Here is a 27643-nt window from a genome sequence, read left to right as displayed (position 1 = left end):
GATATAATTTTTTGTCGCTTTTACCCATCCAAAACCAGAGTGCGCATTATAGGTGCACTATACATGCGTAAATACGGTATATAATTATTTTTTAATTTTATTTGAAATTAAAATTATACAATTATCAGTATCAGTGAGAGTATCGGCATCGGTTCAAAGTGGTATTGGCTCAGCCCTAAAAATAACTGAAATATAAGAGTACAGTGATAGTAATTTTTTACATGATACGTCAGCTACATTTTATTTGTCCTTTCAAAACCTAATTAAAATAAAAATCTCAATCTAAGCCTCAAGTCAGGTTAAGTTTGCACCAGGTTTTCGCATATGTAGATCCAAACGTGCGCACAGAATATAGTTCCGCTGAGACTGGTTTCATTCCGACACAACTACACACTTGCAACAAAACAGTTATTTAATATGTAATATACTGACAAAATGACTCATCCATTAGCAGGTATGGACTTGATCGGTTGCAGTCACTGTGCAGACAAACTTGAATCTGCAGATTTGCCAACTGGGCAGTTGGTAGTGCTGAAGGAACACAAAAGCTCAAGAGTGAGTCGAGTGAGACTGAATACGTTGCAAAGCACGTGGAATCAGTGATATCAGTGTTGCACATCCCACTATTATAACCCTATTTTTGTCGTGATTCATTGCTATTCGTGCTGTACAGCGGCGAGAATGGCTGAATCGAGATCTCCTGTTCAGTGCTCGGCTTTGCCAGTGTGTTATTTTGAGCATTATCCGAAGGAAAAAGCTCTTCAAAGTTAAACAAGTTGTTTTAAATACATATTCCTCCTTATGGCAACAAGACCAAAATAAAACAGGGCATGATGTGATTTGCTGTCAATGAGCGCATGAACTGTCTCTAATGTTGAATGATTTGCAGTTGAGCTTAGGAGTAGAAAACGATAGTTTGTTGTTTGACTGCGAAAGAATCTCCGAAATGGACAGACCAACATTTGGCTCCTGGTTTAGTGAAGTGATTCATAAATTGAATCCAAACAGAGAATTCACTACATTGTATATATCACCAATAACAAATCATGCTTTTTTGGTAGTATTAACTTGAAGGGCATGTATCTTATAGTAATGTATGTATTGCAAACCAACAACCAAGATTTTCATTTTTTTTTCTTTCTAAACGAGAAAAAATAACTCGTTCAATTCAAGAGGGACCTGTCATTTACTTTTACCTTTGTTTTTTTTTTTCTTTTGCGTGTGCTCGACACATACACATGCCCTCATGTTTCAAAGATATTTCGCGATTTATATTAAGTAGGGATCACATTTATTACATAATCTATGCACAGAAAGTACTTTAAAAATTGTATGGTTCAGGAGACAAAAAGAAGCAAAAATGCATTCTGTTTGATATGCATGTACAGGTTTTGATATGTTAAGGGGTTGCCAATACTGCCGATTCTCTAATTGTCTGCGATACGAAGAGCTAGGTGGTTCAGGCAAGACTGGCACGGATTATTCTGAGCTCCGTTCTCACGTGGATTAATACATAAAACTGCAAACTTAACCTGAAGTGGAGCTTAGAGTAAAATATAATTGTTACATTAATAAGTGAACATGGGAAAATTTTATTAACCTTTACAAACTTAGGCTCATTTTTTAGATAGATTTTCATTGTGTGAATCTGGTAAAGAATAATACATAATAATTTAGTGCGACTGTACTTTTATTTTTATAGTTATTGTTAGTGGACTCCTTTTTTCATGTGACATCCTACTTTTCCACTTTCCATATACTATGTCATCATCTGATATTTTGATGAAACTTGATCACATGGTTTTTCCAAGAAAATACAGTGAAAGTTTGATTTTGTTTTTGAGGGGACCAAGAGAAATAACTTAAAATGTGGGTAAATGTAAAATCCGGGAAATTTTCTAGCAGTTTGCTCTATTGGACTATGAAGACTTAATGTATAATGCCAGAAAATGTAAAAACAGGGAACGTCAAATCGGGGTTTCACTGTATGCGCAAATAAACCTTCTACAAGGGCAGTGTGTCAGAATTTATTCAAGCTTGAAGCACAAGAAGCAGTAGGCCAAAAAGGTTTTTCTTTAACTCAACTTTTATAATCAGGACTGCACTTAATTTAAAGTGGGATACAAGCTGCTGTTACCATTAAGGAATGGGAAGCTGTAGGCATGCAAGTTTTTACATGTGAAGTGATCACCCTTCCCTGCCCCAGGCAGGTAATCTTTTACATAGTTGTGTGATATTAGTTCTTTGTGAGTACACATAAAGTAACAAGGTGGATCTGCTGTGAGTACCCATGCCTGGAAAATTAGTATTTAAAGGCTAATTCACTATTGAATAATACAAACTGTTTACTTCCCCTTTCAATCAATAAGATAGCAATTTGAGCTGCCCTCTGTGACCGAGTGGTTATCTTAATGCAACATAAAGCCAGAAGCAATTCTACAGAGGTAAAAGAGTGAAACTGAAGCATCAGGTGAAACGAGGGCTGGCTCGGTTGCTCAGTTGATAGATCAATGACATGGTATGCCAGAGACACAGGTTTGCATTCTGGTCAAGCTTGCAGTGTTTACTTAATTTTCTGCAGTTTTGAACCCTGTTTAGAGCATGGACATGTCATTGTGTTTGGTCCAGTCATCACTTTTCATCATTCATCTCCATTGTCACAATTAATCCAAGAGGCAGAAAAGCAATGTAAAATAACCTAAACATGCATAGAAAGATTTATACTTCAATATGTGTAAATTGGTATGTGGAAAATTTTGAGTTACGTTAACCTTAAAGCTATTCATTTAACCACCATTATCATCATCCTTCGCAGTTTCCTGCCTCGGGCTGGGTCGGCATAGAAGTCAAGCCTCTCCATTTTTTTCCTGGTCTTCCACCACTCCTCTCTTTTCACGGTGTTCCAATCTTGTCCTCTTCTCCTGACACTCTCTGCTATAGACTCTTTCCACAGACATCTTGGCCTTATTCACACTCCTTGTGCATGGCAAGCTCTTACTGGTAGTCTTTCTGCATTCATCCTCTATCCTGTTCTGAAGCTTCACCACACCCACTGTCTGTCGGATCTCCTCATTCCTTATTCTATCCCTTCTAGTCTTCCCCAATATACTCCTTAAAAATTTCATCTCCACTGCCTGCATCTTTCTTTTGTCTCTCTGTCATTGTCTAAGTCTCTGCGCCATACGTAATTATTGGCACATAGTATGTGTTATATACCGTATTTACTCATGTATAATGCGCACTTTTTTCCAAAATTTTTGCCCCCAAAAACTGTGGTGCGTATTATGCACGGAATAATTCAGACAGCCAACATGAAACTGTACAGGGTCATTCCATGATTTTGGGACACTTGCACTGATTTTTCATGTTATATATCGTTGTAAAGCTTGAATCCTGCAGTTTCTGAATATGGAAACAGTATTCCATTCAAGATATCAAAACTAATGTGAAATGCAGTTGAAATAAGTTCATCACAAATAGAAGAAACGTTCTGATTTTTATGGTACTTTGGATGAAAGAAAACATAAGGAAAAATATAATAAAAATTAAAATGTATTACTGGCAAAATAATATGACACACATGGAGTGTGTAAATTCCTTAATGGAAGAAATCTTGTGCTGCTAACTGCTATTTGGAAGGTCCTGAATGTGCCTCGTATAAATGGTACATTAGTCACGGAAAGAAAAAGTACATATTTTGAAAAAGGAGGAATGAGCAATTGAATAGGTATGACGTCATTCACTCTTGATCAGCGTAGCAACAGATTTACAACCTACAACTAAGAAAGCCATTTCTTGAAACTGGATTGTACTGCGCATTATATGAGATAATTTTTTGTCACTTTTACCCATCCAAAACCAGAATGCACATTATACGCGCACTATGCACACGTAAATACGGTAAGTCATTTAGGTTGGATTTACTTCCATGATGGTATAACAATTTATATCATTAACTTACCCAAATCAGTACTACCAACAATGCCATTACATTGCTTGTCAGGCAGTTTGTAGATAAAACTTTTTGCATGTTTTAATGAATTAATACATGTACTTCCGTTAGAACCAGTGAAAACTTTATCGGTGGATTTTTGTAACAAAATATACTGCAAGAACAGTGCTACAAGTTCCATCTTACCTGTCAAGAGTGCCAAGGAAACAAAACATTACATGTGAAAAGCAATTTTTTTACATTCATCTATTGCTTGTTCCTTTTGGTAAGAACTTGTTTTGTCTAGCACATGGTGCAAGATATTTTAGTGAATTACCGTATTTACGTGTGTATAATGCGCACTTTTTTCTAAAATTTTTGCCCTTCAAAACTGTGGTGCGTATTATGCACGGAATAATTCGGACAGCCAAAATGAAATCACGCATTTTTTTTCACTATGTCACTTCGTATAACATGTATATATCTACAGATTGCCTTTCTTTAGCAATAATAATTTTAAAAAATAACTTTTTAATGCGAAATGGCAGTTTTCCATGAGTTGTCACTTAGTAATGGAAAGTTTTGCGACATCGAGAAAAGCAGCACCCGTTCTGGCTGCATTCAAGCACGCGCCTCCCGTCACACGGGAGACGTATCAAGCGGTATTTTTTGCGGGAGAAATAACTTCCACAAAAATTGTTTTCGCCTTAGACATGGTCATGAACAGAGATCGGGCGAAAAATACTTTTTTGCACTCATTCCCTTCAGAAGCACTCTACCGCTCGCAAGTGGGTCTGATCTAAAAATAAACACCAGACCACGCTTCAGTTATATCCAATAGCACTTGACCTCTGCCCTCCCCTCCCCCAAGCGTACCAATGTTACCCGCAGCCGACGGCTGCTACCCAACATGCCAGGCTTGTTTTGCCATTGTGATTTCGTTTTCTCTTGGATACATGAGAAGAGATCGAATATGCTTGGATGTTATTTTAAATCGACTTTGTAGCGTACAACTTCCGGTAATCGCTTTCATTCAAAACGTATTCTTTGTTCCCTGTAACACTTCATAAAGAAGTGAAACTGTTATAGATAATCAAAGCCACATAGGCCAACTAAAGATCGTCAACACTCTTAATGCATTTTCATCCAGGTTTCCGCAAAAGTTCACTTCGATCTTACTTGCATCATAACTCCCGTTTACCACTTTCTACATTTTCATGACTGTGCCGATGTCCTAATATTTGCCAAAAGTGTTCCGTTGGCAGAGTGACTTCTCCCTCTTTTCTTCTCAGCAAACGTTTAGGGGGGGGGGGGGCAATGCCGATTGTCTTCTTGCTCGTGTGTGCACACAGGCTGATTACAGGCAAGGGTGGAAGTGGACCGCTCTTCTTTGACTTCTAAAATGGTCAACCAGTTCTGGATGCATTCTTGAAAACGAACAAAAACCATAGGAAAAGTATAAAAAAAATGCCCCCCTACCCAGCTTTCTCCGCCACTGGTCTGCACGGCAATGTAATAATTGCAGAATTCAGGTCCTATTTTTTTTTCTTCTTTTAATGCTAGCTATTGTATTGAAATATTGCCCATATTATTGTCTGTTGCAAGGTAAAACGTAAAGAAAGGGTTTATTCTTTCTTCTTCACACAGCTGATAAAAGTTCAGCCTTCGACAGTTGCGTTATCTTTGAAATACCGAGGATTTTCCCTTCGACCACCTGTTGCTCGAACTTCCAGCCGGTCGCCTTGTTTTTACGCTGCAACTGGCGCCAGTGTTTTGTCTAGCGTCTGCGAAGTTGTCGCTTGTGGATAACAGCAATGACTCATCCAGCGCCAAGGCAAAGCTGTTTTGATTTGACGATAACGAAATTCGATCTTCAGAAAGAAAAAGAAGAGTTAAAACAACTTCATGTTCTGCACCTTTATCTTCAGAACCTCAATGTGTAAGCTGCGAACGATTTTTTAAAAAATGCTCAATGTATAAGCTGACACCGATTATCGTCGATTAACGTGATATCTGAAAATGCGCAGGTTTCATAAAGCTTGTTTTGAGTTCATTTTATGCTTTTGGGCTAATCGGGACTAAATATAAAGTTTCACTTTAGTGAAATCTAATTCCAAACCAAAATGATTATCGAGTGCGACACTGTTCAATGTGTCTTAGAATACGCATTGGGTGCAAATAGATCGCAAGTTGCCCGTTTCCTTTTTCAGGCTGGCTTACAATGCAAGTCGAGGAAGAGGAAGGACTGCTCCCTGGAATGGGGGAGGGGGTGAATTAGAAGTTGGTCGAAGGAAGGAAAATGACATTTTTACGACGTATTTTACACAGCCGAACCAAAACGAAATTTACAGCCCCTTTTTTTTGTGCCTAGAAAGGTGAGATCTTCCGAGAGATCTTATCTTACCAGTTCATCTTGTAACAGACAATGCTCTAGTAGACCCGTATTAAATCCAACATTCATTCTGCCCGATTATCTCCTAATAATCGTTTTTGGTGCAAATTCCAGTAACAACCCCCTTCGAAATAACTACCTTTTTCTGGGAACTATGAATGGTCGTTGTATCGAGAGTTGACTAACAAATATGAAGGTAAAATAATTACGTCAACACTTACCAAATATAAATAATTACTGTATATTTACTGAGCTATTGCAGCTTGACTCACGTAAATAAATAAATAACATTTACACTTAATTTCGTCATTCACTCCCAGTTACTAATACAAGCAGTCTGAAATGTCCTCACTTCCATCCATCTTGTTCGATATTCCCGTTACCTTAAAACTTTTGATCATCATTTCAAGGTAGATGGAGTTCCATGCCTCACGAACCCATTCACAAACAATCGGCAGCGACGCACGTTTCACCCTCCCGCTTGATGCGAGTTCATGCTGCCTTGATGTCATCCATCTATTGTAAGCATCACGCACTGCGACCTTGAACGGGTGGTTGATAACATTGCTCCCTCCTCTCCTATGAAAAGCCCAACATCTGGAAGTTCAAGGTCGCGTGGTGAATGCATCGGCTACGAAAGCAAGGAAAAGATCGTTTTTATGATCTACTGATTAATTTTAAATGAAATACGTAAATGTTAGTCCGACGCTAAGAAAGCCATTTCTGGAACCTGAATTGTACTGCGCATTATATAAGAGATATATTTTTTTGTTGCTTTTCCCCATCAAAAACGAGGGTGCGTATTATACACGCACGCGCATTATACACGCGTAAATACGGTATTACCTTCTTGCATTTCATAGGTACATCCCTGTTCCATATTAATCTTCAAACACTTTGATATAGTCCACCACCCATTTGTAGTCTTCTTGTTTACCTCATCTATTCTTCCACTTCTCTCAATTATGCTTCCTAGATATTCACTACCCTCAACTCTTCAGTGTCCGTATTTATTCTTCGTTCATTTCTGGCTCTGTTTCTTGTTATTAGCACCACACTCTTTTCTGCACTGAATTTCATTCATGCTCTTCTGATTTCCACATTCCAACAATCAAGCTGTCTTTGCACTTCTTCCCTGTTCCCCCATATTACTAAGTCATCAGCAAACAACAGGGCCTTCATCTCTTCCTCTCCTATCTTCTTCCCCACCTCTTCGTTAATTGCATAAATTGTAATTATGAAGAGCAGTGGGGAAAGAGGAACTGTTTTAGTCCATTACTTATACTGAACCACTCAGTTCTTCCCTCTGGTGTCTTCACACAGCTCTGGTTGGCCTTGTATGTTCTCTGGACTCTACACACTATCTCTTTCTCGAATCCTTTCTCTCTCAGCCTTCCAAATCTTTGTCCTGTCCATGCTACCGTATGCCTTTTCTATATCTAGGAATGCCATAATCAAATCATTTCCATACTCATAGTGCCTTTCCTGCATTTGCCTTATGGTGAATATCAGGTGTACTGTTGATCTGCCTCTTCTAAATCCATATTGTTCCTCTCATGTTCAGCTTTGTTACTTCCCTTATTCTTTTCTCTAATATTTTCTTATACACCTTTGCTGAGTGTCACATAAGTGTTATTCCTCTGTAGTTTTTACATTCCTTTCTGTCACCCTTCTTGAATATGGGAGATTCTTGGCACTTCTCTCTCTTGCCACACTATTTTCAACACTCTGTACAGCCACTGCACTCCAATCACTCCTGCTCCTAGTATAATTTCTACTGGCACTTCATACTCCAGGTGCTCTACCTCTCTTCAGAGCTTCCTCCACATATTTCCATGTGAGATTCATTTTCCTTCACTTCTTCATGTTCATTTACTTTTTTCATGTTCAGCAATTTTTCAAAATGATTTCTCCACATTCTCCTTATTTCTTCATCCTCTTCAACGTTTCCCCTTTCATCCCTTAGCTTACAGCTGTCTCCTCTTTCTCTTCTCCTTTCTCTCACTAATCCATACAATACTTTTTTGTTCCAATCTACATTATATTCTAGCACTTTGGCCCATTCTTCCATCCAATTTCTTCTTTCCTCCTTTACCACTGTTCTTGCCTCTTTCTTCTTTTCCACGTACTCTTTTCGTGCATTTTGTGATTTGACTTTAAACCATTTTCTAAATGCATCATTTTTGTTTTTCATTGCCTCTCTAGTTCTTTCATTCCACCATGGTATTTTTCTTTTCTTGCTTGTCCTTCCACATACCTTTTTGGCCTGCCTCTACTAATTCTGTTTTAAATCTTGTCCGTTCTGTTTTAACTCCTTTTGTTCGCAATATTTCTTGATATTTCTCTTTTATCATCATATCCTTCAATTTCCACACTCTTATCCTTCTCTCTTGTTCGTCCCTTCTATCTTTTATTTTCCATCTCCTACTAGTAGCCTGTGGTCACTGTCTGAGTTCACTGGATATTAACCAAATATACTTAATTTTAACTGACAGCCCTATATTTATATATATAATATACAGGGTGTCATTTTAATGGCGCCCACGGGCCACGGAAACGTATAGAGGACATCAAAACAAACAACTTTTCTCAGTAACATTTTTCTCGTTGGTGCATCGTTTCGACGCTACAGTCGTTCAAAAAAGCCCGTTTTGCCGCCTGAATGCTGGCAACCACACACAACATTTGATTGCATTTGTGACGTCATATCCCGTCGTGAAGCGATGCGTTACAGGGTTGCCAGGAACACACATATTCTGTGAAAAATGACATAGCTACAATCAGCCACATTATGTACCGTAAAACAAAACGAGAAAACACGTTCTGTAACCTAACAGGAAGTAAACAAACGATACGAAAAATGGTAGAAAGAAAATGGAATTCAAGTGGGAGTAGTCATATCGAATTTTGTCTTAGCTTGCATATCAAATATTTGCAAATCTAGTTACCAAGTTGGTATCTACAATTTAGTCTTATCCAGTTCGTTCTTCTGATACTAGTTGTCTGTGACACAATGAACAGATGACAAAATATACATGAAAGAACTCAAAATTCCAAAGGTAAGCAACACATAACATAATGTATATTCAGGGCATTTTGAGGCAAGTGGCAAAAATGGTTGAAAATACAGGGATATAAATAGTAGTAAAACAAACTCTCCGACGACTGTGTTTATCTATGCACCGGATACACATGTAATAGTTTGCAACTGTGAACAGGGCAGTATATTCGCTACTGATTCATCATTAGATTGTTACTGTGGTTGTACGTGTTTTAGTCGTAATGTAACAACGTGAACCTCGGATACTTCCGTTATCACCACAAAAGTACCACAAGGCACCTGGACACAAACCTGTAGATATCAACCTTGCAACGAGATAAGCAAATATAATTGACATGAAGCTGGGCTTAAACAGCCAAATGTAAGTTGTAAGTACAATAAAAGTTATTGTTGTTGATATTTGACATGTAGGCTGAGTTAAAATCCGATAATGACACTTCATTTTGAATACGTTTTTTTACCATTTCTTATATCGTTGGTTCACTTCCCCCTTCCCCTGAGATGATTGCTGATGTTCTGGCTTATAAGCTATGATGTTCGGTTTACTGGACGCGTTTCTCTCTTCGTTTTACAGGTAATAATGTGGTTGGTAGTTTGTAATTTTTCACAAAATTTGTGTGTTCCTTGCAACTCTACCGTGCGCTGTTTCGCCGCAGGAAATGACGTCACAGATACGATCAAATGTTGTGTTGGGTTGCCAGCATCCAGGCGGCAAAACGGTCTTTTTTGAACGGCTGTAGCGTCGAATTGACGCACCAACGAGAAAAATGTTACTGAGAAAAGTGGTTTGTTTTGATGTCCTCTACACGAATCTGTGGTCCGTGGGCGCCATTAAAATGACACCCTGTATAATGTAAGTAATTATTAGTAACTAGCCTTTGTTATTTTAAATTGGAAATATGCAAGTATCTGTATGGGTGGGAATCATTCAAAGTGGTATCAGCTCAGCCCTAATTATTTGTTAATTTAGTGTAATACCTTAGCTTATAACATTACCAGGAAATAAGAAATTGCAAAATCAGGGCTTACAAGCATATTTACTCAAAATGCCATTTCTTAGATTATTTTTATGATTTTTCATTAAGTATGGTTGTTGAATTGTATTTTTTGTGGTTTCCTTCAATCTTTGCAATTTTTCAGGTTGCTGCACTTCTGTATGTTGCATACATAATGGTCCATTGGATGTGGACAAGGAGTATTGACCCTGATAATTCTGCAATTCCATACCTTACAGCTTTAGGTGATCTTCTGGGAATAAGTCTTCTGTCTGTAGCCTTTGAGTTCCTGTTCTTCGTAAGTGCTGGCACAGCAGATGTTGGTGACTAATATGCTGTAAGTATATCTTGTGTATGTAAAATATAAAATTTGTTTCTACTGATAGATATGCGATTTTAAAATATAGCCTGTGAAAGCTGAAACGTTTAACAGCCAACCAAGGTTTTCTTGCTCTCAACACACAAGTTGATTGTGTGCATGTTTCACAGCAAAATTCACTTCCAGTTGTGGCATGATGATACAGGAAATTTGCTGATTCCAATATACATTCTTGAACAGTAAAATGATGTAAGAATTTCTGTTAGACTATTGTAAATATTTGTAGCCATGTTGTACTCTTGCAGAAAGTTTTCATATTTTTGAGAACGAATAGTTTGCCCTTGTCGTGAATGTTACGTCCATCACAACTGCTCACAGATGAGATTTCAGGTCATACTCAGTAGCCAGCAGTAGCAGCTTGCAGTGAACCAAAGTGGAGGGGCGATAGGTCACAAATTTGTTCTGCTAGTAATGAGAGTTTAAATTAAGAATTTTGTATAACAGTCAACGTAATAAGAAATCAATAGATTTATCGTGTGTACTGAATATAATGTTTAACACGTTTGCACCTACAAATTTAATAATTATTTAACAGTAATATGAAGATCACGAAAAATGGAAGAAGAAATCAAATTCTAACAGATAGTCACTATTTTTAACTTAATAGAGGGGAAAATTCAGAAGGGAAATTAGTTTATGTAAAGCTTGATAAACATAATAACTAATATTTATATGCATTGAACGTGACAATTGCTAGTAAAAATTAACACTGAAAAAGTTTCCTGTCCAACATGACCAATTCACATGTGAAATTGGCTACCAAAGTAAATAGTCAACTCTCGATTCAACGACCTTTCACAGTTCCCAGGAAAAGGGTCGTTATTTTGAAGGGGTCGTTATTGGAATTTGCACCAATTTTCAGCTTAAATGGAGCTCAAACGGACACAAAGATGCCTAGGAGATGGTAACATCATTTATCCTGGTAGTTATACAACCTGTTATGCACAGGATGCGTGTTGTGAGAAGGAAAATAGAACATGAAAACGTTTTCACAAAAAAAGAATTTAAAATAATGTTACTTTCTTTCTTTGTGCACAGTCGTTGCTTTTCCAGGAAATTCTTACAATTCTAGTTCATGAGAAACCCGTTTGCACTGAGACCAATGGAAAGGAAAACAATCTCGAGCTTATTGCAAGCAAAACTCGAAGAATCTTGACACCAGTCAGACTGGTGTCAGCAAAAGTCGGGAGATAATCGGGCAGAATGAATGTTGGATTTTATAGGGGTCTACTGGAGCATTGTCTGTTACAAGATTAACTGGTAAGATTAGATATCTCGGGAGAAACAACACAACCTCTTTAGGCACCAGACAAAAAAAAAAAAATAAAGGCCAGGGCTGTAATTTTCGTTCTGGTTCGGCTGTGTAAAATACATCGTAAAAAAAGTCACTTCTTTGCTTCAACCAACTTCATTCACTCTCCTCCCCCATTCAAGGGAGCAGTCCAAACTCCTTCCTTGACTTGCATTGTAATCCAGCGTGAAAAAGGAAATGCGCAATTTGCACGTTTCCCTGCGTATTCTAGGACATGTCATGAAACAGCGTCGCAGTCGATAATCATTTGGATTTGGAATTGAATTTCACTTTAAACTGTATATTAAGTCCCGATTAGCCCATCAGCATAAAATGTGCTGAAAACAAGCTTTATGAAACTGCGCATTTTCACATATCAAAATGGTAGATTGTTATTTACTCTCACGTTAATCCGCGATTTAATGTTGGATTTAGGAGTATTCTCGATGTCAAAAACCCACCCCTCCAATCATTTTCCCCTTGAATAATGTCTTTTTAATCGGTCTTGGCGACCATTCCTACATTGAATACTTTTTTTTTTCTTCTTTCTTCACATGAATGGTTCTGAAGAAAAGCAAATTAAATTTACAGATTTGCTTATCAGAAGGGGCAGAACATGAATGTATTTTAACTCTTGTTTTCCTTACTGGAGATTGAATTTCCTTATCGTCCAATCAAAACAGCTTTGCGAACTTTTTCCTTCGCGCTGGATGAGTCATCGCTGTTATCAGCAAGCAAGACCTTTGCAGACGCTAGACAAAACACTGGCGCCAGCTGCATCATAAAAACAAGGAGACTGGTTGGAAGTTCGAGCAACAGGTGGCGAAAGAGAAAAATCCCAGCATTTTAAAGATAATGCAACTGTCGAAGACTGAACTTTTAACAGCAGTGTAAAGAAGAAAGAAATGACCCTTGCTTTACGTTTTACCATGCAACAGACAATAATACAGGCAATATTTTCTATGCAGACAACAGCATATAAAAAAAGGACCTGAAGTCTGCAATTATCAACATTGCTGTGCACACCAGTGGCAGAGACTGACCTGGGGAAAGGGATGGGGAGGGTCACTTTTTTTTTTACTTGTTCTATGGTTTTGTTTGTTTTCAAGAATATATCCAAACTGGTTGCCCCATTTTAGATGTCAAAGGAAAGGAAGAGGGGCGGGTCCTATTCCACTTTCGCCTGTAATCAGCGCATGTGCATACACGAGCAAGAAAATCGTGGCTGAAACAATCGACATCCCCCCCACCCCGTTTGCTGACAGGAAAAGAGGGAGAAGTCAGTCAGCCAACGGACCACTTTTTTTGGCAGATATTACGACATCGACACAATTAGGAAAACGTATGAAGTGGGAAACTGGAGTTATGATGCACGTAAGATCGAAGTAAACTTTTGTGGAAACCTGGATGACAACGCATTAAGCGGGTTGACGATCTTTAGTTCGCCTATGTGGTTTTGATTATCTCTAACAGTTTTGCTTTTTTATGAAGTGTTGCAGGAAACAAAGAACACGTTTTGAATGAAAGTGTTTACCGAAAGTTGTCGGCTACAAGGCCGACAAGGCCGAGAGTTGGCATTCACGGGAACCTGCTCAACTCTAGGTCAGAGCTGGACAGATGGGCCAGACTTCCAGGTGCCACGCATCTGTATTTTGAAACATTCCTGCAATCTTATCCTCGAGGTGGTGTATTTATCAATGAAAGAGGTTGACCTGCCATACACATTGGCAAAGACTGCAAGTCCAGCAGTCATTTCGGGCTGCTTCCCCGCGAGTTTTCAGCAGCTCTTAGGACAAGGAAACAAGTCAAGTCGATTTAAAATAACATCCAAGCACATTCAATCTTCTCTTCTCGCGTATCCAAGAGCAAGCCTGGCGCGTTGGGTAGCGGCCCTCGGGTGCGAGGTAACATTGGTGCACTTGAGGTAGGGGAGGGCAGAGGTCAAGTGCTATTGGATATCACTCAAGCATGGTGTGGTGGTACATATTTTTAGTTCAGACCCAATTGTGAGCGGTAGAGCGCTCATAAAGGGAATGAGTGGAGAAAAAAAATGCATTTTTCGGCCGATTTCCTTCAATTTTTCAACTCTTTTTTCTAAATTTTTCACGGTTCCCGGGAAAAGGGTCGTTACTTCGAGAGGGTCGTTATACCCAGGGTCATAGAATCGAGAGTTGACTGTATCTCACGAGAAAGGTGATAATCTGCATTACCAGAACCACGACCAATATAAGTGTCCCCCTCCGATTTCCATGAGACTTGGCAGGTGTATAGAGGGGCCCAAAGGAAGAAATGAGTGTTTTCAGCTAAGAAACTGTTTTAGGGGGCCAAACCCCCCTCAAATGTCAAGATGAGGAGAAATTGAAGTGGGGATCTGACCCCAGTGTCCCCCTCCGATTTCCATGAAACTTAGCAGGTGTATAGTGGGCCCCAAAGGAAGAAATACGTGTTTTTTTTGTTTCAGCTAAAAAACTGTTAAGGGGGGCAAAACCCCCTCAAATGTCAAGATGACAAATTGAAGTGGGGATCTGCAATGGCTTTTGCTTTGAAATATTACTTTACAATGTAGAGCATATAAATAATAGCTTTAAATTCATACTAACACTAACAAAATGATAGAATTTTGCACTAAGTTACATGCTATTTATGAATATATTGGGGTAATTTTACTGAAACTTTATTAGTCAATACTGATAGTGTACCAAGTAATCTGTCCCATCCCGAATATTTTTTTTGCCTAGATAGTATAAGCAATTTTGATATTGTTAAATTGTGACAAGTAGGAAGAATGTGTGTAATGCATATACTTGATTGTAATTGTCTTTCTTAATGTTATTTTTTTAGAAATTGTCAGGAGGCTGCCATATTAGATTCATCTCCAATAATTTTTGAGACTGCTCAAGGATTGATGTATGAGCGTTTGCTGTGTGTTACTCTTCAAGAGTGTGATGCCCTGTGAAGTATGTGAAGCAGTTCAGTGAGCTGTCGGTTCCCAGTAATCATTGGTAGTAAGCTGGAGGTTATCATATTAATGTGATCCTCTTTTGTTTGTTAAATTGTGTTCATTGTGACTATATATTAAAATTATAGATCCTTATACAAGCAGTTCCCAACTGCTTTCTCTTCAGTATTAGTACAAAAGAAAAGTTCCAAAACTTGCTCCCAGTAATAACTGTACCAAATTGCATTATAATGAATATTTTTTTAATATTGCATTTTATATCAGAATTACAGAAATGTAACAGGTATGCTGTGAATGGATATTTGCTGTGTTCTTTTCCTTCAGATGCAAATGTGTGATCAGGTTGTGTGAGTTGAGTGATTGTTTTTCTCATATTTTTTTAAAAAAAGGTGCCGAGTATTGATAGATAAGAGGCGATTCTTCATAATATAATGTGTTGTCACTTTCTTAAAACAAAAGAAAAACATTCCCAATGTATATGTAATTAACATATATCACAGGGCAGATCTTTTTTTACACAAAAAAAATGCTGGTGTGATGGAAATTGTTCCGCTAATCAAATCTAGGCTGTGTAAAGGTGAATGTATGTCTGGATAGTTTACCCTTGTTAATTAGGGTAATTGTCAGGTGGGAGTAATATTTATTATTTTTAATCCCAATATAGTTTCAATATGGCACATTAGCCTTCTAAACTATGAAAGCATATGGTTCCAAATAAACAAAGCCACTTCAATACCCTTACAGGTTGACTTTAAAACATCGTTTGTTTAAATCGATAAACTAAGTGTAAGTGATTTGTTTGTAAATAGGTAGCTGTGTGTGAAAGTGAATGTGGTGTGTTGCAAGAGTTTACTTTTTAACTCTTAAATGTGTGATATTTTGAAAATGAGCTCTGTTAGTTTTGGAATTGAGTTGTGTAATATTCATAAATATTAATAGTATTATTGTTGACACACACAGTTTAGGGGAACTGTAGTCAATTAGTTCATTGGGATAGTTGCAACTTAGTGATAGATATCAACATGCATAATTAACTTTTCAGCAACAATTTTCTTTATTGTACAAGGCAAACATTGAGTTTTGGCAATGTGATGTGGCTAATGTGTAAATGTTTATTGTTGCTGCCAAAGATTCTGTGTTTTCTTTTGGCTTTTATGTATATAGTGTGTGTGTTACTTGTAAATGAACTGGTATGTGTGTTAATGTATTTACTGCAATATGATCTTGTAAATTTATTTATTTTGAATGAATTTATTATATTTGGATTGCACCAGGAAGTTTGTACAATCAATACAAGTGACTCGTGTAAGTTTACGATGAATTGTTGAAAAGTGGAGTATGAAATCTTATTCAACTGTTTTTAAGTATTGTTGTAAGTTCTTCATGCATAATAGAAATCCAGTGAGATCCTGCAGGACAGGATTTTCTTTCTCTTCCATGAATGCTTTTATGCTAGTAGAATTAACTTGTTTTTATAGTGTTTCTGATTTTCTCTTGCAATATAAGTTATAATTGTCATTTTTTTTTTACTTTTGGTGTGCAGGTGATCCAGTTTGTGTTACTATTTGGTGAAACTTTGAGATCTGATAATATGCAGTATTTGTGTTCATTACTGCATAGGTGATAAAAAAATGTATTCATTTAAAAGTATGCCACACTGAGAGGATTGAGAGTTCAGTTCAGATATTTAGAACTATGTTGAGGTACAGACATATTTATTACTTTTAGAATTATGCTTGCTTCCAAAGCAATGCATACAACCCAATCAAATTATTTTCTTAAGTATTTTTATGAATACCTTTGTTAATATTTCTTGCCTTTCTTTTTCATATACCAGGACATCTTGTTAATTGATGCCCAAGTTAAAGCTTTTCTCTGAAAATTTTTGTGTGAGCATACACTTCATTGCCATCTCAAATATGTATATTACTGTTCAGGCTGAGCTGATGCAGCTTTGAACTAATACATGTATCAGTAATTACATATGAATGTTTTAGCAGTTTTAATTTATTCATATATTACAACTTTCCATGCTAATCTACCAAAGTAATACAAGTTGTTTGCAGTAAAATGTTTGTCGATTTTTGTGTGATATAATCAAAATATTAAAAGTGCTATTATATTTTTAAAAATTATCTTTTTGCTACGCAATGTTGGCAAGAGTTAAAAGAAATTGCATATTCTGCACAATTTGAATACATGTACTTGGGAAATGTTGTCATTTTGCATGCCTTGCATAATAATCTGGCCTGCAGAAAGGTGTAATGATTAATTTGAACTGATAATTTTCATTACAAATATCTCTATTTTCTTAATCTGTAGTTATACAATGAAGGTCAGGAAATTCCAGTAAAAATGCATTGATCACAGAATTAGTTATATCAGTTAATATTTAGTTACTCATACTGGTCAATTCTTTTCAACTTCTGTAGAATGCAAATATCCTTAGAATTGTGCAAAATTGACATTTTTTCTTAAATCCTATGCCAATATTGAATTTTATAATTAAATCATAGCAATTTCAGTATGCAGACTATCTCATATATGAATCTGTTAATATGTTAACCCAAAATTTTGGTAGATTTAGACTTGGTTACAGTGAAATACATATTAATAATTGTAACTATTCTAAAAATATTTTTTTTTGTGCTTTAAGTTCAGTATTTGTTCAAATAGCTAAGCACTAAGTATAACTTTTTGCCAACTTGTTAGAGCTCCTAATTGAATTGTTAGTTGGTTATTCTTTTAATGTAGTGAGAACTGAAAGCAGCTGTATGTTGCAGAGATCATATTTTCCATGTGTTTAAATTGCACCACTGTGTAGTCAAAAAATACTGTGAAAAATGTTCTCTTGTGCTAAAATTCAAACCTAGAAGCTTCCTAATCCCATGTAGGTAATTGCACTAATATGTTGTATTGCTTTACTCTTCCAATCAATACTGCTAAGACAGTGTTGGTTCTGAGTGTGTACTACGATAAATAGGGCTGGAGCCCTCCACTCAAAAAACTCCTGAGATATATCATCTAAATTGAATCCTAAATAGATTTTGCAAAAATTTTCTGTTGTGCTTCTTCTCTTCTAGGGTTATTTCCATATTTGTCTTCTTCAGTATAGTTCATCGATTCAACTCTAACACAAACTGGATTACCATGTTCCTTGGTACAGGGTAATTGTGGAAAAAAGTTATGTGTAATGTTTGCTGTATGTTTCAATGAACCGATGGTGCTGTCATCAAGGCATTGACCATTTTTGCATAGTTCTAGGATGTCGAAGAACTATGTTGTGCAGCATTTATTTTGTGTACATCAATGCATAGTATGTAGTTGACCCATTTGTTAAGAACTTTGTAGTCTGACATAGTAGCATAATCAAGTGTAACTGTCGTAGTTGCCTTTAAATTGTTGGGCAGTTGAGAATTTTTTCTGCATGTACAGCTTCCTTAGTGTGATTTAGAGATAATGATGTAGTTAAATTATTTTTAAAGCTTTATTGTAAGAATGTCTTGAATTTTTTATTATCTTATTCTGAGGTAACTGCATGTGGATCGAGTGAAGAATCCCGGTAATATTTCTTAATTTTTCTAAAACCTGCATAATTCAAGTTAGTGGTGTAGGATATTTGTTTGTAGTGTTTCTATTACCTTTATGGTGCTCAACTGTGTCAATCTCTTATTGTAATTTGGATCATAGAAATATCATTAATCTCTTATATATTGCCTCCCAATGATGTCATCACCTTGTAATCAAGGAGTTCCAGATTTGATATCTGGTGAAGGCACATAGTAGTTCGGATCCCACTTTAAACTGAAAGTCCAGTCCCAATTAGCCTTTCTGTGCATAAAGTGCACTTAAGACTAGACTCAACAACCAAACACAAAATCTCAAGTCATGCCAAATATGCAAAACTAGTTTATGCAATATTAATAAATTCACAAATGTACTGAAAATGCATAATAACAGGAATTATTGCAAATGGTTTCAATATTTCTAACCATGCTTAACTTCCACAAACAAAATTACTTTCCCATCCTGAAGGATTCCTTACACACTTTTCCATTATGTTCCATAATGATAGAAAACAAACATACTGGATTATCCCACTTGAAAAAGTAGACTATTCATTCATGTGTCCATCCCCAATTTATCTTTATTTTTTGTATTCTTTTTAATTTATATGCTGTTCTGCACACTAGAAAACAGCATCACAGTTTTAAATCTCATATGTTTTTATACTTCGGTGAGCAGTTTTTTTAAATTAGTCTCTGGGATTATCTGTTTCAGAATTGTGCATAAAGAACCTACTTTTATAGGTAGGTGCATTAAAGTTATTTTAAAAATTAAGTGTGCAATATTAACTGCTGTAGACTAAAGCTGCTTACATAGGGGAAAAAGTTGTTGTAGTCGATGGGTATGCTAGTAATTTAACTTTTTGTTAGCACTCTGGACATAATAAAAATATATGATGCAAAATATTTTTCTTCAGATATTACCAATGAAAACTTACTTTGTCAGATGATTGACATTGCTTTTTGTTTCACATTTCTTAAAGATCACCAAATATGTAGCCTTTAAGTTTTCTTGTGTACAACTAAGTGCTTTATAACAAAGACACGTGTTGTTCACAGTTTTTTGAAAGTTGTGCAACTCGAATTTTTTTTTTTTTTTTTTGTAACTTACCGACAAACCTGAATGGAAATTCACTTCAGATTTTTCTTTGCCATGCAACTTCATATAATGGTAGAAATTAATGAATTGGGTAATTGGTTTAACAATGACAAAAAAAGTACATTCATAGTTCAATTACTGGTGCCATGTGTTACTGCAGATTGTGTAATACTTTTGTTGTATACTGGAATAGTAATTATATAAGCAAATGCACTATGCTGTGAATGTTGTAACTTATTGAAATTTTTGTGTTGTAATGTCATGGGTTAAATATAGAGGACAAGACATCTGAATGCAACAAACAGAACAATTAAATGCAAAAATAACAGGACAAGAGGTCATACTATTCTGGACTGATGAAGTTCTCAACACCAGCCCCTGTGGTTGGTGAGTTTGCTTTACTAGAGTGCCTTGAGGATTTGCGAATATTACAGCATCAATTTGATCACTTATCCCCATTGTTGTAAGCCAGATGTATAAAATTTTCAGCAATATTTCAAAGCAGTCAAGCTTTTTGTGTAGTTAAGTTTACACTGGAACTGTTTTTATTGTGTATATATTTCTGTAATGTTTAACTTGCTGTCCGAAATGTTTCAACATATATGCACGACTTGCATTACATGATGTGCATAAGTTAGAGCTGGCTTCCAACTGTCTTCAGGGAATAAATCAATTTGGTTTTGCGGTGAATTTTATGAACTGAAATTCATTTATGTGTACTGTAACCCATTTTCATCTTAAACATTTTACTGCATCAGATGTTGCACTAGAGAGGGAATGAGTTTATCATATTGCAGAATGTTAAATTGTTGCGAGATACTCTGTGATGAGAACTATTGAATGTGATCCTTATCAAGATTTACTGTCATGAAACCCTTCTCAGATTTCAATTGCAAGTTGGACCCTTGATCACATGAAAGCATAATTTTTAATTGTAATATTGACTTTCTAATGGACCGTACCTGAAGGCAATTGTAAATGATGATTGTGCTCAAAATTTTTGTTATAATTTAGTTGCCAGTTTTTTTATTTCTAATTTTTTCTGTCTACTCTCTCTCTTGTTTGAGTGGTATAAATCCCTAGTGTATCTTGAAAACCTATTGACAATTGTGTTTCATTTATTGATGATGGTTAGAATTTAACTTGAATATTATGCTCCATGGCCCTGGGATATAGATTACAATGACTTCATCAGTAGACTTGCCATGTTGCTTATTTTGCCCATGGCATTACATTATTTTATTGCAATATTAAATTGATACTTGTCATGATCTTTTGTTGTCTATGAAAAATAAGACAATAATTGTGGCATTAAGGGAAAATGTAATTTTGCCTCCATTTATATAGTGAATGGTATCTTCAATGTTTTTTGTTTACATGGTGTATTGTCATGTAGAAGATTGACTTGCTTTGACTGTACGGATGCCACCAAACTTGTTGACATTTTTCAATAATTTTGTATGACAGCACCATCCTATGAGGTTTGTAAATTGTTAATGTGCTTTGTAGATGTAAAACTGTTACACAAACAGGCACTATAATGTTACGTAGAATACTAGTAACAAGGTGTTGATCAAGACACTATCTATAAGCATAATATGCAAGCAAGATTAAATCTTTATCAGTATTTCAAATGCAATGGGCCAATGAATGATGCTCTTTTCAAGTATTAGTCAAATTTTACATATCTCCTCATGATGGAAAACAGATTAAGATAGTATCTTGCTTCTGCTTACACCTTGTTGCTTATTTGTTGTGAAGACTATAGCAGAAGTGCACTTCGTTATGAGCATGTAATAAGTCAGTACTAATGGTAATTAATACCTTTTATTGTATAGTGCCAATTTGTCAAATTGAATCAGGGAGAGAATATTGTGATAGTGAACAGAATGTTGATATTGTGTGATGAAATGGCAATGTGAAAGAAGTGAATAACTTATTTTCTGCATTATGTATGTATTTGTTCATGTACAGTCACGGACACTTCTGGGTTGTAATGGCTTCATTTACATTCAATTGAACCGCTACAATGCAGAAGTGTCCATGTCTGTACAAATAAGTAGAATCGAATTACATGTGATAAGCATATATGGTGGAATTTGTAAATAAGATGTTGGTAAGGGCAATATAAACAAATGGAAGGCAAGAATACATCGTATGTACTAGACTTAAAAGGTGTCAAGAGAATTATTGGAGGGATTTTGCTTACCTTTTTCTAAATATATATATATGCATTTCCATTGAAGTGTGTCCTGTAAAATAGTAAGTTAAAATAACAACAGCAAACCTGTCTTCATTTGTTTTAACATCATTATAACAGGAAAAATCTTTTTACTTTGATTTTACTTAAAAATGAAAGTCTATAATATCCATGGAAAAACTGGAGATATTCCAGTTGAAGGAACTGGAAGTGCATATTTTATTCAACAGGTTGTATGTACCTGTTTTAAAATGCATATACTGACTTTAATGCCTTAATGTAAAAATGTACGTAGAACATGTTTTTTCTCTATTTTTATAGTAACATTGTTTAAAATTACCCTTCAGTATATTCTCAGGCACCTAAACTTTCCCCCCCCGATGTATTCATAGTTATCAAGGCACGTGTTTGGATTGACTTGCGACTAGCATTTGATGCATTTTTATTCCTGCATTAACAATTACATCCATGCAGTAAAATAATTTATCAAAGGTTTTTCATGGTTTGATAGCTGGGAAAGTGACAAATTTGGAATGCACTGCAAAGTTAAAGAATTTGTACTACCCAGCAGCAAGCAAACGTTTAGTAATATATATTTCTAAATGTACGTGGTTGAGTGAGAAAGTGGGAAAATGCAACAAATGCTATATTGAAGGAATGCTACACAAAGAGTACATATTTTTTTATTCAAACCTTAAGAGATCACTAAATAAGTCATTCCATTCACTTAAAAACCCTCCAACTTAATCTTTGTGTCACACGCATACAGAGAAGCAGAAGAGTATCTCTCACAGTAAGATGAATGTGGATTAAATCTTGCTAATAATATTGTCCAAAAAAGTTACATTTCCTGTTAACGTATCTTATATAATTAGTCTGCGTTTGTAGCACTATTGCATATTCAATCGAAATTTACACTTCAGTTAATCATATTTCATCTTAAATGATGAATGGAAATAAGGTAATTTTAGTGTCTATAACCTTGAGCTTGAGCCTGGACTATCAAATTGATGAGAGAGAGAGGCCTTAGTTTGTTATATACACACACAGAAAAAAATAATTTTGCTGTCCAATGAATATTATTTTTAGCTTATGCATAGTAGGCACTAATTTAAGTTCTTGACTACAATTAATTTCCTAAAGGATGTATTCCATTTTGCATTGTGGGCATATTTGCATAGAACATATGAGCTAATTCATGGGAATGTATCACCAAGATACCAAATGAGATAGCATAATACAGTATAGAATTTTTACATGTAATATGGTTTCGTCAAACAGTAGGCTCCCAGTGTGCTTACTCAAATATTGTATTTATTCTTTACCTGATGTCATTTGTGTACACTGAATTTATCAATTTATATTATGGCAGTAATTTATGTTCCATTTCATGATTAAGTGAGGAATTGACTATGTGGGCTTAAAAGGCTATTCCTGGCTCATGCTTAAGAAATGAAAATTCATTCTGATTATAATGTTATTGCTGCTTGTATGTGAATGTTAAAAGAAAATATTTATTTTTTAGTAATGTTCTGATCCATTCTTGTCTCCAAAAAAGGACTATAACATTTTATGGTGTGATGCTGTTTGTAATGTATATCTGAAACTGTTGTACATTAGAAATATGGTAAGCTATAAACTGTAAGTTAATATATGTTGGATGAAACACTTATTTAGTCTAACAGACATAATATTCGTGCTAAGTTATGGTGTGGGGATTATTCTATCATCATTTTATGACTTTATTTTCAGAACTTAATTTAACTGCATTGCTTGCTGTTGTAAAATATATTTTGTATGTGGGGATATTCTATTAGAATTTTTTTGAAAATAGTAATAACTGTATCAGTGGAATATTTATTCTCACAAACTTACAAACCAGTGAAACGTAACACTACTGCTTATAGTATAGGTGCCTTCGATACTTAAGCTTTTAAAGGTGTTACTTTTGTGGATCTTTAAGTTTAAACATCTTCAGTGTTTTCATTATAAACAATTAAGCAGACCTGCAGAGACAAAAAATTTAGTCAGTGTAAACAAATGCTTAAGTGTTAGCATATCATTTTGGGAAAACTACAATAGTGTAGGCTCACCTTCAAACTAATGTACTGTCTATTTTTTATACGTGGGCAGAGTTCAAAGGTGCAAATACCTGCTGTGATTGCAATAATATGGGCCAATGGGGGGGTATGTTAACTGTGTGCCCTACACTGGAAGGAAAATGTTTCATAACCTTTTACAGTTGTATTACAGTGTCATCGTGCAAGTATTACTCTCGACTAATCCTTCATTTATGGCCTGATGTGTTACCATAGTTAAACAAAGTAGTAAAAATAGGGTAATTTCAGAGTGAACATGTTTGTGAAAACAAACTTTTACAATTCTTCAAACTTGAACTAATTTTTCCTGCATTTTAGATGCCACCCCCTCACCTCCCTGATGGCATAGTGGTAACATGGTTGCCTTGTAATCAAGGGGTCCTGGATTCGATACCTGGTGGAGCCACATAGTTTCGGATCCCACTTTAAACTGTAGGTCTATTCCTGATTAGCCATCTGTGTATAAAGTGGACTTAAAAAAAGGTCAAATCAAACCAAAACCAGATGCATTCTCTATAGCACCACAGGGACTTTTCTTTTCAACTACAATTAACATTAAATAAAATACGGTATAGATTTTGTAATAGTAAATCTTAAATATATATTCCTGTGTGATGTGAAATTAATTTACCTTTTAATCATGTGAACATTTGAATGAAGATATAATTTACACGAGACTGAATTATTTGAGCAATGACATTAATTCCTCAATACTGATCAGCCAGAAATATTATTTTGGTTTACCAGTGAAACTTGGATCATTTTACAGATCCAGTATTTCTGTAAATATCCTGTAACTTGCTAGTACCTATAGAAGGTAGAGAATTGCTACTTTATGATTAAACAATGTTACTTTCCTTGCTTTTATGTAACATATCAGGTCTTTTCACTCCAGGATATGAATGCATACTGGATGCGAATCAAACAATTTTCAATTGTGACTTGAGAGCAAGATATTACAGTATGCAATTATGTTGCATACTGTAACAATTACAAAACCAGTACACTGTTCACCCAAGTTTAAACATGCATATGCTACTGAGTTATGTCTTTATGTTGCTCAATGCTCATGTGAAATGTATGGAAATTCAATGTTAAAGTGGAGCCTCCCAGATGGTGTAGTTGTAACGTCGTCGCCTTGTAATCTAGGGGTCCTAGGTTCGATACTCAGTGGAGGCACATGGCACAGTAGTTCGGATCCCACTTTAAACTGCAGGTCCAGTCCTGATTAGCATCTGTCTGCATGAAGTGGACTTAAAATAACAAATCTCACAAATCAATGTTAAAGTCGTCAGAATAACAGCAGCTCTGCTGTGCTATTTTGCGACACTGAGGACAGGTTCTAAACTAAAAATAAATTGCATATTATAATTCGTTGTTCTTGAAGATATTCTGTTCTCTGAAAGAGATCCATGGGATGACAAAATTCGTGGTGACTAATCCAAAAATTAGTGACATGTGACAGGGTCAGTAGCAAGCAGTTACTGCCACAAGTAGTAGCGAGTAAAATCACCTTGCTTGACACAAACTTCAATGTGTTGCTAAATTTGTATTTTTCTCGCACCAATGCCTTTTTCCATAATATTTTTTTCTGTGCCATTAATGTGCTTGAAGTTGTAGAAATCTATTAAGGGTTAACATATCCAAATTAGTTACATTGTTTGAAGGTGAGTGTTGTTAATTTATTACTAAGTCAATATAGATTTTACTTGGCATTTTACATTATTGTACATTTTTTCATTCATATATGTTCATAATATTTTCCACCTACAAAAGCATTAGAATCAACAGTGGTATATTTTCAAGAAGTATGAAACTTGATTCTTTTCAGTTCAAATGTTATATTTAAACAGTTGGAAGATTACAAATAAAGTTTGAATATTTGTTTAAATAAAGCTTCAAATAAAAATAAACATTGTTACAAATTGGAGATACACACACACAATGAGCCTTAAAGTTACACCATCAAGTTGTACCTCCCAAAAAAAAATTCAAAATTGATGAAAGTAATGGGAGGAATGAATTTTTGTTGACAATAACTACTATGTATGTAACAGGTGAGACATGAGGGCCTCCTCCATGGCATTGTCTCCTTGTAATCAAAGGGTCCTGGGTTCGATACCCAGTAGAGGCACAGTGGTTCAGATCCCACTTTAAACTGTAGGACCACTCCCGATTAACCTATCTGTGCATAAAGTGGACTTAAAAACAATAATTCAATTCAAGGTGAGATACATCTTCTGTAGAAAAGTTGAAATTGCATTGAAGAAAATTTGCCTCCCATCTTTTCTGTCCAGGAACAATCTGTTATGGCCTTTAACATGTACCATTTCTACAAGATAGCGTCAGTGCCTAAGTAGCTGTTGGTCTATATGTGTAAGACTAGGAAGAGAAAAATATAGTGTATGAAATTCTGGTACACAAGTAATAATTGAGGATTCAATTTCCCTCTTTTGTTTCTAAATGTCTCACTTCAAAAGTATTGTTTAATACAAACCTTTGTAAGTCGTATTGCTAATTGAAGTTAGTCCACTTTTACGTGTGCATTTATAATGCTAGCTTATGGGAGAGGATGGACAATTGAAGTGGCAAGAGAGACGCTTGCCTTTCTTGGTATTAAAACCTAAAAAGAAACTAGTTGCACTTCAGTTGATGCATTCATTTCTTTTTCTTTACCCATAAGAAATAAATAATATTTGAAGGGGAAAAGTTGAATTTGTTATTTGTCATGCTTTCTCATGAAAGGCTATGTAATTATTAAAGAAAGTGAAAAAAAATTACTGCTGAAAAGAATCAAGTTTATCCTCTACACCATTCAGTATTTTTCTGACTAAATTAGCAGTTTTTGTTTGAGGCACTGCAATGCATTGTGATATTAGTGTAAGTATATACAACTTCCAGTTTTGTGCATAGTTGTTTGGCGAAATGTTGTTCAACTTAACTGAAATCTATGACTTGGTTGATGTGCAACTTTCTGTGCTGTTGTATATTGTTTTGCAATAAATGTAAATTTCGTTAGACCTATATTTCAGTCTTTTTATTTGGTTGTGTAACCTACCATATAACTGAAATTCCGAGACATGCAATATAGAACAATCTAAGCAATATATTTATAATACTTTATTCAACAATTATTCTCCATAGGTGTGATTGAAAACACTAATGGTTCAGGTTGTGGGTGCTGGATACATGAACACCCTTACCCTAGTTCAAAATAGAAGACTGATGGTCAGTCTTTAAGTGTTGTGCTCAGTGGATTTTATTTAAAATATTTTAAGTGACAAGGAAATGTACATGCCATTGTGGTACCCAGGATGAATGTAACCAAATATAAGTAAACTGCATGTGTATTTATGAGAGTTAAGTGGAATTTACTTTCAATTTAAAGATTAAGCCACCGAGTTTATATTCAGTCTTTTTCAATGTTGGCACATGTAGTTCAGCACACATTGAAGAGATATCCAAGTATCAAGTATCTCCTGTCAAGTTCTTGTAGCTTTGAGTCCCCCCCCCCCCCCCCCCATTGAACCCATACTGATGAGGTTAACCTCAGAATAAAAAAAAAAATCCTGTTCTGTAGGTGCCTCGTAATTCACACTTCAGGAAAAAATGTTCAATCATGTTGCCATTTTGAGAATTTATTTGGATCCTGGGTGCTAGGTCACGGTTTT

General features: G+C 35.7%; 1 protein-coding gene across 6 annotated transcripts in view; it reads left to right on the top strand.

Annotated features, from left to right (window-relative positions):
* The window catches only part of LOC145984144 (solute carrier family 41 member 1-like), a 215095-nt gene extending 188097 nt beyond the window's left edge, over positions 1–26998 (top strand). For all 6 annotated transcript variants that reach the window (XM_083117599.1, XM_083117600.1, XM_083117603.1 and 3 more), the window contains 2 exons: positions 10525–10716; positions 14891–26998. In XM_083117599.1, coding sequence (XP_082973725.1) covers positions 10525–10710 — 186 coding nt within the window. In that variant the 3' untranslated portion in view covers positions 10711–10716; positions 14891–26998. The remainder of the gene's footprint in view (positions 1–10524; positions 10717–14890) is intronic.
* Positions 26999–27643: the final 645 nt, after the last annotated feature.

Source organism: Lepisma saccharinum, chromosome 2 (genome assembly GCF_977018435.1).
Source record: "Lepisma saccharinum chromosome 2, izLepSacc3.1, whole genome shotgun sequence".
NCBI classification, from domain to species: domain Eukaryota; kingdom Metazoa; phylum Arthropoda; class Insecta; order Zygentoma; family Lepismatidae; genus Lepisma; species Lepisma saccharinum.
Note: the sequence above shows the minus strand (reverse complement) of the source record. Positions and strands in the feature narration are given on the sequence as shown.